The following is an 11,200-nucleotide window of genomic DNA, read 5'->3' on the forward strand; positions in this document are numbered from 1 at the left end:
ATGGAATATTCTTTTAAAGGTAGAATGTTATGAGACTGACAAACCACTTTTATAACTGGAATAAATCGTGTCTGCCATTCAGTAATACTTGGAAATCCATCATCAATTTGACTTATATCCAGCATCAATAAATCACACAAAGTGAACCCTGTGCAGCCCAAAGAGTAAACAAAACTAAACACTGTGTTTCACCTGCCTTTTTGGCAAGACAAAATGAAAATTCTGGTTACTTCAACTGAAATAAAGCCTTTGGTCTCTGACTGGTTTGGTTATTTTTGGAATCTTTTATGGAATATTAACTTTAATTGCTCTAATTCTGCAGGAAGCCACACTGGAAGTGCAAGGAAATATAACTGATTAAAAAGCAGACATGAGGGGGAAAAATGTAACCACATATTTTGCCCCAACTTTCTTAAGCTAATATATCAACTATAACTCTTCAAAAATGCGGGATCCCCAGTTGCTATTCTTGCCCCAATTCTAACATGACTACATTTTAACATGCTTCACCCATTGATGTTAGCAGATTTTTTTATTGTCTGTTATTTTACCAGGGATCAACATAAGTGAAGCAATGATATAGGGAAGTAGCTTTTTAAATCAGTGGCAGACTTTAAAATTTCTGATACAGCAGTGAGAGAAAAATATGAAGCTTGTTGATCTACTAAGAAATTAAGCCCTAACCTAAGCTCCAGATCATAACCAATTGAATTAGTAAACCATGGACAATAAAAATAAAACTTGATGTAGTATTTAAAATACACTAGTTTTTAGACCTCCCAGGCTCACACAACGTATTTTCTTAGACGAGGTCTTTATAAGAGTCACCAACCTTAAGTGACACAAAAGAAGTTTTAAGTTCCAATTAGTTTGGTGTCCTTTGTTGATATTATTTTGCTTTTTCTGACCAACAATAATGAATAACCCACAAGCACTAATGAATAACTAACTCCCTTTGTCTCCAAGGACAGCAGAGCCCAACAAGAAATGTCAGAGGCCCTGAAGTAAAATAAAAAACCTTTACAATGAAAATCTTTCCAATTATATAGTCCTAGGGCTACTGCAAACTGTCGTTAAGTATTTAAATAGCTGTGTCAAACACACTTATAGTGAGGATCATAAAACCAATTTCCCAGATGCTTTGAAAAATGCATTTCTCCAGTCTAATTACAGTCTGTAACTGTGAGAAGAAAGCAGCGAGAAGCACCACTATTGGCACACCGTTACTGGGATTCTCTCCTCACCAATTATAGGAGGGTCAGAAAGCTGCCAGCTGCAGAATGTCCTCCACATTCAGTGACAAAGATCAGTATAAAAATTCTTATTTCAACACATTAAAATGTACATGTTTAATTACAGTAAGCAATCATTTTAAAAACAAATTTCATATCTTAGAAATACAAAGCTAAAGGTAAATTTTTCTTAGTTGTAGTACAGATAAAATAGAAATATACCCATGTTCCTAAAAATATACCCATGAACCAGCGTTCTTACTGACAGCTTTGCAGTGAGGAAGTGTGAGGAAGAACTCTGTGATGTTATATTTTAACTGGAACTCATTACCTTGTTCTGGTGTTATTTCCTCACTCTGTCCATAGAAAGGACCTAGAAGCAATGATATCCCAGAGCCAGTAAGAATACCCTTTCATCCAGTTTCCCAAATGGTTGATTCCAGGTCTGGGGCAGGGAAGTACAAGTGAGGCTAGAATATTTTGTGTCTCAAAGTAAGGAAGAACTTAATGGGAACATGTCAAAAGGACATAAGAACTGACCCGAAGGGGCTTCCAGCGGTCAAATCTGAGACAGTTTGACCATCAGAAAAAATAGTGATGGAAATGAGTTATAGCACAGTGAATTTTTTAAAAGAATAAATGAATCTGCAATGACACTAAAAGAGAAGGGAGAGAAGTTCTCCTTTCCAGAAGAAGACCAGCTAATAAACATAGAAGGAATGATAAAATTAGAAAGTAACCTTTATGCAATCAGCAACATAATAACTGATTGAGACAAAGATCATCAATAAATCCTATGAAAGGTTATTAAAGATATTCACATATGATTATTTGTTAATTTTGAAAAGTGTCCTTTACAATGTAGCGATCTAGTGACACCACCTTAGACAGACAACCAAAAGCAGCATTACAGATACTAGGACAAATGACCATTTAGTGCCTTCTGGCATAACACAATAGGTGGTGCACAAATCACCGATGTAGCATTCTTGCCAAAAATGTTTAACCTGAACCCAGTTATGACAAAATGACCAGACTGATCAGGTTGTGAGACAAGACAGCTGCCCTGAACTTTTAAAAATATTAACACATTTTTGTCATGAAAACCACACAAAAAGTCAGGGAGATTAGGTCATTCCAAATTAAAGGACACCAAAGAAATATGACAACCAAATTTAACCCAAACGCAGTGGATGATCTTTTATTAGATCCTAGATTTTTTTTTTAATGGCTACAAATAACACTGGATTATAAGGGGGAGGGAGTAATACCTTATATTATAAATCATGATTAAGTAAAATAAAATACATAATGAATTTGAATATGAACTATATTTTAAGATATAACTGTTTATAAGTAATACTGTTGTATCAAAGCTAAATTTCTTGGTTATGATGAATGTATTTTAGGTATATAGCATGAAAGATACCTGCTTAGGAATTTAGGAGTAAAGGGTCACAAGGTCTGCAACTTACTTCCAAGTATTTCAGCTTACTTTAGAGATAAAGATGGAAAATGCCAAAAAGTAAAATACAATAGAAGGTAATACAAAATGAAAAAAAAAAATCCAACTTTTAAAGAAAGATATTTAGGAATGAATAATACGTTTTATTTAAGAGATTAGTTACCTACGAATGGAAGTAGTTGAATGCAGTTTCTGGAAAAGCCAATGAAAAGAGGTAGATTGCAAGGGAGTAGAACCTTTTGTCTTTTCTAACAAAGACAGTTATGATCATGGGCCTGTCTTCCTCGAGCTTGTAACCATTAACAGCAGTCACCCACCCTTAACTGCTCTTTCTGTGGGAAAAATGAACTCCTATGACACAGGTTCCCAGATGCTCTCAGTTCATGGAATTCTTAGTGTCTCAGCAAATTTTTCATGGTGCCCCTAGGCCAAAAGGAACATCTAATAGTTCTGTTTATTAAGTAGTTAGGTGTCAATAACTTAATAGTATTTATGTACTAATAACTTATTATCTGTTTGAAAAAATAACAAATTTTTAAAATCATTTTTATTTCGTTTTTAAATAACCACAATTATTAATGGGATGTGCATTTCAATCATGCCTTCTGCTGCTGCTGCTGCTGCTGCTAAGTCGCTTCAGTCGTGTCTGACTCTATGCGACCCCATAGATGGCAGCCCACCAGGCTCCCCCATCCCTGGGATTCTCCAGGCAAGAACACTGGAGTGGGTTGCCATTTCCTTCTCCAATGCATGAAAGTGAAAAGTGAAAGTAAAAGTGAAGTCGCGTCCTCAAATCTTGGAATCAGATTGAACATCATCACCTTCACCTCCTATTTCACACTGATTTTCATTGAGCACTTGCTTTTGTTATTGTGGTAAAATATATGTAACATAAAATTTCCCATTTTAACCATTTTTAAGTGTACAGTTTAGTGGCTTTAACTATATTCACACTGTTGTACAACCATCACCAAGACCTATCTCCAGAACTTCCCAAACTGAAACCATGATCAACTTCCCAAACTGAAACTCTGTACCCATTAGTTAATAACCCCTCATTCTCTCCTTCCCTGGTCCACAGTAACCACCATTCTACTTTCTGTCTCTATGAATTTAATTATTGTAGGAACCTCATATGAGAAGAATCATACAATATTTGTCCTTCTCTGTCGGGCATATTTCATTAGCATAATGTCTTAAAGGTTTATCCATATTATAGCATATGTCATATTTCCTTCCATTTGAAGACTGAATAATATTCTATTGTATAAATACAACTATATCTGCTGCAGTCCATAGGGTCCCAAAGAGTCGGACATGACTGAGCGACTAAACTAAACTGATAGATATGACGCATTTTGTTTACCCATTCATTTACACTGATGGACCCCTGAGTTTCTTCTACCTTTGGCTATTGTGAAAAATGTTGCTCTGAACATAGATGTACAAACTACTTGCTTTTCTTAGTCACAACTACCAATTATGTAGTTTCTCAATTTACGATATCACCAAAAAGAACATACCGTAATCTAATGCTGAAACTGAACCTCCTCAAACTAGTGGTTTGCCTGCAGGGACGTCACATATCCCATGTCTCCTTCAAAATTTAAAATGTCTCATAGCTCTCTCTGAGTCTCCTGTGGTACCCCAGAGCACCTGGCACACCATTCGGGAACCACACTCTACAATGTTAAATCCATGGCTATTTGAGTTTTCATAGGAACAGAACTCAATCCTTAAGTAACATAAACATTAAAATCAAATTTATATTTCTCCTGAGGCTCCAACTGGAAATTTTTGAGTCTTCAATTCAGATGTTTGTCTGTATGACAATCCCTAAGTAACTTATTCTATTGGCAATATATAGAAAGATAAATAGATATACCTCCTATTGGTTCTGTGTCTCTGAAAAACTCTAATACACCCACAGAGTCACAAGTTCTTTGGCACTTATCCTTCTGGATCATGACATTGTCAACAGTGCACGGGAAAGCAGTGGCAAAGTCAGGGGGAGATGTCAGTCTCAAGCTTATCACATCAACCCCGAGGTTAAATCCTTCCACAGATTGCCAGTACCCTCGAGATAGATCCAAACTCCTTAGTATGTCACTCATGACCCTTCACCTGGTTGCTGCTTATTCTTTTCCAGCCTCATCTCTTACCCAGGTCTCCACACCTCCCCTCAATGTGAAACCAGACAGAAGTCCACGAAATGGACTATGGTCTCTCCCCTCCAGGTTTTGAGCATGCTTTTCTCTCTACCCAGAGCAAATTCCAGATAGTCCCTGTCCCTTCACAGGCATGTGGATGTGCGCGCGCACACACACACACACACACACAAACACACACAGAAGACATACTCTCCTGTGATTGTAAAGTTAGCCCCTCATTCTTTAGGCATCTGTCCAGATACCCTACTCTTCTCCCAGATCCACCTTTCAAGCTCAGTCTGGGAACCCCTTCAAATGTTGCCCTATCTCCCTCAACCACGCTTTATTTTAAATGTTCATTTATTTTTCAATTCTCAACTCCCTAAGGGCCAGAACTATGTTTTATTGCCTATCACATCCCTAAAATTCATTTAAGAAGCTCTTCTTTATTTCTCCTTGCTATTCTCTGGAATTCTGCTTTCAGTTGTGTATCTTCCCCTTTCTCCCTTGCCTTTCACTTGTCTTCTTTCTAATTTATTTTTAAAGCCTTCTCAGACAACCACTTTGCTTTCTTGTATTTCTCTTTCTCTGGGATGGTTTTGGTCACTGCCTCCTGTACAATGTTATGAACCTCCGTCCATAGCGGTTTTCCCTACTTTCTTCACTTTAAGTCTGGATTTTGCAATAATGAGTTCATGATCTAAGCCACAGTCATCTCTAAAGGAAATCAACCCTAAATATTCATTGGAAGGACTTATGCTGAAGCTGAAGCTACAATACTTTGACCACCAGGTGCAAAAAGCCAACTGATTAGAAAAGACCCTGATGCTGGAAAAGATTGAAGGCAAAAGAAGAATAGGGCGGCAGAGGATGAGATGGTTACATAGCACCACCGACTCAATGGACATGAATTTGAGCAAACCCTGGGGAGAGAGGAGGACAGAGGAGCCTGGCATGCTGCAGTCCGTGGGCTCTCAAAGAGCTGGACACAACTTAGCAACTGAACAGCAACAAATCCCCCAAACAGTAGCTCACCCATAACATATGCTTAATAAATATTTGTAGAACAAATGACTGGATGATGTTCAAACAGTTCCAGATCACCATTCTCAGTTATTGGCTTAGTTTAGAAACTATCAACCAAGATTTGAAAGGGACACAACAAGCCACTCCTGGTAACATCCAGACCACTAGTGGTATCCAACCTGTAAGGTGAGGGAGAATAAAAATTCAGTTGTCCTCAACTCCTTACCCATGTCCCTGCATGCCCCAATCATGCAGATCTAGAAAAGACACTGCAAGCTTGGAAGTTAAGCAAGGAGCCAGAAAATCAAAAAGAGGAGAATCAGGAAGCAGTGCTAATTTCTACATGAGTTCCATGATGAACTGGCCCTGAGAGTTTGTTATTCCTTAAGTACCTGAAACATTTTTTTTTATCAACTATGACTACAATTATAAACGCATCTAGTCACTATCAAAGTAATATTCTCAAACTCCTTATTGCCTGACAAGGCTTAAGTTACTTATTTTTTTCTAGACTTTAATTCCTTTGTCAGTTATTCAACAATAGCATACATCTCAGGAGTGTTGTGAGGAATAACTGAGACTATGTATTGGAACGCACTTAACACAATGCCTAACACATGCTAAGTTATTATATAATAAGCACAAGTTTTTAATATTATCACCACTATTTCCTGCAAGTCAGGATTTCAAACACAAATATATATAAAAGCAAGCTACAGTTCACTAGTCAAGCACGAGCTGAAAGACTGTACTGGGCCTCAGCCCCTGTAAATACAAACACACGAGCTTGACATTAAGAAGCTCAGCTTGCCATGCCATGAACATAGCAACCCAACAATGGCACAGCTATTCTTGATGCAGCCCCCAGGGAAAGTTTTCCTGTACTTACACTAGATATCGGTTAGCTCTGAGAAATAAAACAACTCAAAACAAACCTAGACCAAAATAAATAAGTAAAAAAGAAAAGAAAAAAAGTTACACATATGTTCAGGTTTTTTTAATCTATCCATTTATATCAACTTTTCCATACTCAGAAATACACAGACACTAAAACAAACAACTTTGGGGTTACCTGCCTGATATAAACCATTATTCATCATAATTGGCTAAGTTATGAGCTAACTAGGTGAATAGCCACTTACAAGGCTGCTAGTAACTTTATTTGGTGGTATAAACACTTGGAGGGGGAAATGGAAATCCACTCCAGTATTCTTATTTGGAAAATCCCATGGACAGAGGAGCCTGGCAGGCTACAGTCCATAGGGTTGGGAAGAGGAAGACATGACTGAGAATGCACGTGCATAAACACTGAGTATAGGCATTTAAAAATACATGGTAAAAATATCTAGAGGAAAATATAATCATGCTCTGCTATATAACAAAGCTATGCTTTGCATAATATACATGCTCCTTTTTCTAGCCCCGATACACATATCATTAGCAATATAACCTCGTTAACTCAACATCAGTTTCTAGACAGAGCAAGTCATTCAAATAATTTGTTATTCTCTGACAATTATTCTTAATTCAAAATCTATGATTAAAAAATAAAAGCTATTGGAGTATTACTCAGCCATTAAAAAGAATACATTTGAATCAGTTCTAATGAGGTGGATGAAACTGGAACCTATTATACAGAGTGAAATAAGCCAGAAAGAAAAACACCAATACAGTATACTAACGCATATATATGGAATTTAGAAAGATGGTAACAATAACCCTGTGTACGAGACAGCAAAAGAGACACCGATGTATAGATCAGTCTTATGGACTCTGTGGGAGAGGGAGAGGGTGGGGAGAATTGGGAGAATAGCATTGAAACATGTATAATATCATGTATGAAACGAGTCGCCAGTCCAGGTTCAATGCATGGTACTGGATGCTTGGGGCTGGTGCACTGGGACGACCCAGAGGGAGGGTAGGGGAGGGAGGAGGGAGGAGGGTTCAGGATGGGGAATGTGGGTATACCTGTGGCGGATTCATTTTGATATTTGGCAAAACTAATACAATATTGTAAAGTTTAAAAATAAAATAAAATTTAAAAAAAAATAAAAAAATAAAAGCTATGGTAATTCAAAATCTACTGAATTGGAAGCATTCTCTCTGCACTCATCTCTCTCAAATTGGCAAGTTTTTCGAGTTCTCCACAAGTACAGACATACATCTTTTCAATATACTCTTCTAGCTGCTTTCTCTATTGTCACTAGCTATGTTATAAAGATTATAGGTTTTGCTCTTAGAATATTTTATCATTTTATGTACCTGTTCCTCATTTTATTGGGTATTAAAATTTCTCCACTTTAAATCCTTTTCCTTCCAAACATCACCTTTCTTCTAGCATCCAACTAACATAATGACAGCTGCAGTCACCCATCTCCTCCATGGCCTGCAGAATCTAGCTCCTGGTAAGACAAGATGGAGCTCTGTGCATCCAGAGGGCAGGGTCTTGCTAACCATGCTCTTGTTTTCCTCTATGACACTTATGCTACCTCCCTGTTTTCAATCTTTCCATCTCATCTTCAACTGTTTCACAGTCCATGAAACAATACACTTACCACTGTGGTGCCCTCGTCCTCACACAAATGTACACATCCACATCCTTTCCTAGGAAGCTACATATCATTATGAGACTTTGACCCTGACACTGAATCATGTATTTTTCCATAGGATTTGCTTGCAGAGAAGAGACAAGGAAGAGAAAAACAACAGTGTCCACTTTTAAAAGATCCCAGAAAGACAATCCTACCTTTCCCAGAATTTGGAGGAAAGGGGCTTCCAAACTGCTGCTGCTTTGGCTTTAATGTGTGTGGCCCTGACACGCCTCCAGCCTGGGTGACCTGGAAACGTGGCTTCCCACTGGTGAGCACTTGCCTCCGGGGGCTCAAGGCAGGCAGATGGATGGGGCTCTCATTCACGTTGCTCTGAGGAGCCATCCCTCCTCCTGAGGGCATCTTGAGATGGAGGCTGTTAGCAAGGCTTCCAATGGCAGAGCTTGTTGTGCTGCCACAGGATGAGGGGCCAGGAGTCCCCGAATGGGCTTGAATGGGAGGGATGTGTTGGCCACTGACCATCCCAGGCCCCTGTGGGGTTCCTGATGTCCGCTGGAGATTCATGCTGCATGACCTTCCATTCATTCTGAAAAAACCTGTAGCCAGGTTGGTCAAATATCCAATGACACTAATGATTCCTTTCAGGCAAAGTCCAATAAGTTATCCATGGTGTGGTTTATTAGCCTGTTTAAAAAAATAAATGCAGGCATTTTTAAAAGTAAAAAGGAAAATAAGTTACAATGAGTTTTCAACCTGTGTAGCATTCATATCAGGAAGCACTCAGCAAAACAGTCTTTCATGTAGAACATGGTTATCGAATACATGGTTCACTGGCAGGCACTCTCCCCTCCTGCATTCATGGTAGACATGGATTATGGATCACTGCATTGTTTTGTTTTGTTTGCCACTGAACCGTTCTCAATACAGTGCTCTTGGCAACTATAACCAATCTACTGGTGCCAGCTCGCAAAATGGAACTTACTTTGCTCCACTGCTACGGTGCATCCTGGGAAACCCAAATGCATCACCTTCATGAGCTGTAAGACTGCTGCCCAAAGGTTCCAGTAAACAAACAGAAAGATGATACAAACTCTAAATGCGATTGTGAGGACATTAACAAAGCAATTTTCTCATGGTTCCTAGATTAACAAAAGATTTTTTGAAATAGGCATGGGGATTTCATAAAGGCTTCATATATCTAAATATTTACAGCAGCATTAGAGTCTTAGTTCTATATTGATCCTGAGTTGATGGGGATGAAAATATAATCAACATCACAATACTCTCACCTTTCAGTAAGATCCTAGAAAAGGATAAGGCTGTGTGAAATGCTCTACAGAGAACATAAGGACAAAACAACCCTTCTCAAGGTGAGTATGTTCGCCATGTACCATGCACGGTAAACTGATAGGAGTTCCACAAAGCTGCCATCTGCCATCCTACCACCCTCTTTCTCAAGTGGCAGAGGGAGAACCAAAAGCAGTGACGTGGCCACAGGACAGCATCATCCATCTGTGTGTCAGTACTCCCTGGTTACAAATCATTCAGAAAGGCTTTTTCCTCTCTTGATCTACAGTTCCCCAAAACGTATGTCATGCCATGACTAAGGACTAAGTGCCACTACTCCCAATAAATGACAGACTCAGTCACAATTTGAATTCTTTTAAGTAAACATGACAGTCATGGAAAGAAGCCAACGTTGGACAATACAGACTGGGTGCAAAGTAGTAACGGCCAGATATCCTCAACTGGACGAGTCCTCCTTTTTTCTATGATCCAATGTCTTAGATGAATATTTCCAACTCAACTCCCAAAAGAATGTTCCATAAATCACTGAGCACAGGATATCAACCATGGTAAACTTTTTGTGAGGGGGTTTTCTTTTTTCTTTATCATTTTAGAAAATCAGAAATACAGGTATCCCTTGCTTTTCAAAAGTTCACTTTATGCCACATCACTTTCAGAAGATTTATCTTAGTAACTGTTTTCACTAACCAAAAGAAATTTGAGGAGGGATTTTCACTCTTAAGAAAAAAAAGTGTATAAAAAACCTCGAATAGCCAAAGCTATCTTGAGAAAGAAGAATGGAACTGGAGGAATCAACCTGCATGACTTCAGGCTCTATTACAAAGCCACAGTTATCAAGACAGTATGGTACTAGCACAAAGACAGAAATATTGATCAATGGAACAAAATAGAAAGCCCAGAGATAAATCCACGCACATATGGACACCTTATCTTTGACAAAGGAGGCAAGAATATACAATGGATTAAAGACAATCTCTTTAACAAGTGGTGCTGGGAAATCTGGTCAACCACTTGTAAAAGAATGAAACTAGACCACTTTCTAACACCTTACACAAAAATAAACTCAAAATGGATTAAAGATCTCAACGTAAGACCAGAAACTATAAAACTCCTAGAGGAGAACATAGGCAAAACACTCTCTGACATACATCACAGCAGGATCCTCTATGACCCACCTCCCAGAATATTGGAAATAAAAGCAAAAATAAACAAATGGGACCTAATTAACCTTAAAATCTTCTGCACAACAAAGGAAACTATTAGCAAGGTGAAAAGGCAGCCTTCAGAATGGGAGAAAATAATAGCAAATGAAGCAACTGACAAACAACTAATCTCAAAAATATACAAGCAACTCCTACAGCTCAACTCCAGAAAAATAAATGACCCAATCAAAAAATGGGCCAAAGAACTAAATAGACATTTCTCCAAAGAAGACATACAGATGGCTAACAAACACATGAAAAGATGCTC

General features: G+C 38.3%; 1 protein-coding gene across 3 annotated transcripts in view; it reads right to left on the reverse strand.

Annotated features, from left to right (window-relative positions):
• Positions 1-11,200, reverse strand: part of GLIS3 (GLIS family zinc finger 3) — a 507,521-nt gene that overhangs the window by 482,241 nt on the left and 14,080 nt on the right. The window contains exon 2 of one of the 3 annotated variants that reach the window (XM_010860703.1): positions 8,620-9,106. The exons of the other annotated variants lie outside the window; for them this stretch is intronic. Within the exon in view, the coding sequence (XP_010859005.1) occupies positions 8,620-9,007 (388 nt within the window). The 5' untranslated portion in view covers positions 9,008-9,106. The remainder of the gene's footprint in view (positions 1-8,619; positions 9,107-11,200) is intronic. 3 annotated transcript variants of the gene reach the window in all.

This window comes from Bison bison, unplaced genomic scaffold (assembly GCF_000754665.1).
Source record: "Bison bison bison isolate TAMUID 2011002044 unplaced genomic scaffold, Bison_UMD1.0 scf7180017864469, whole genome shotgun sequence".
NCBI classification, from domain to species: Eukaryota; Metazoa; Chordata; class Mammalia; order Artiodactyla; family Bovidae; genus Bison; species Bison bison.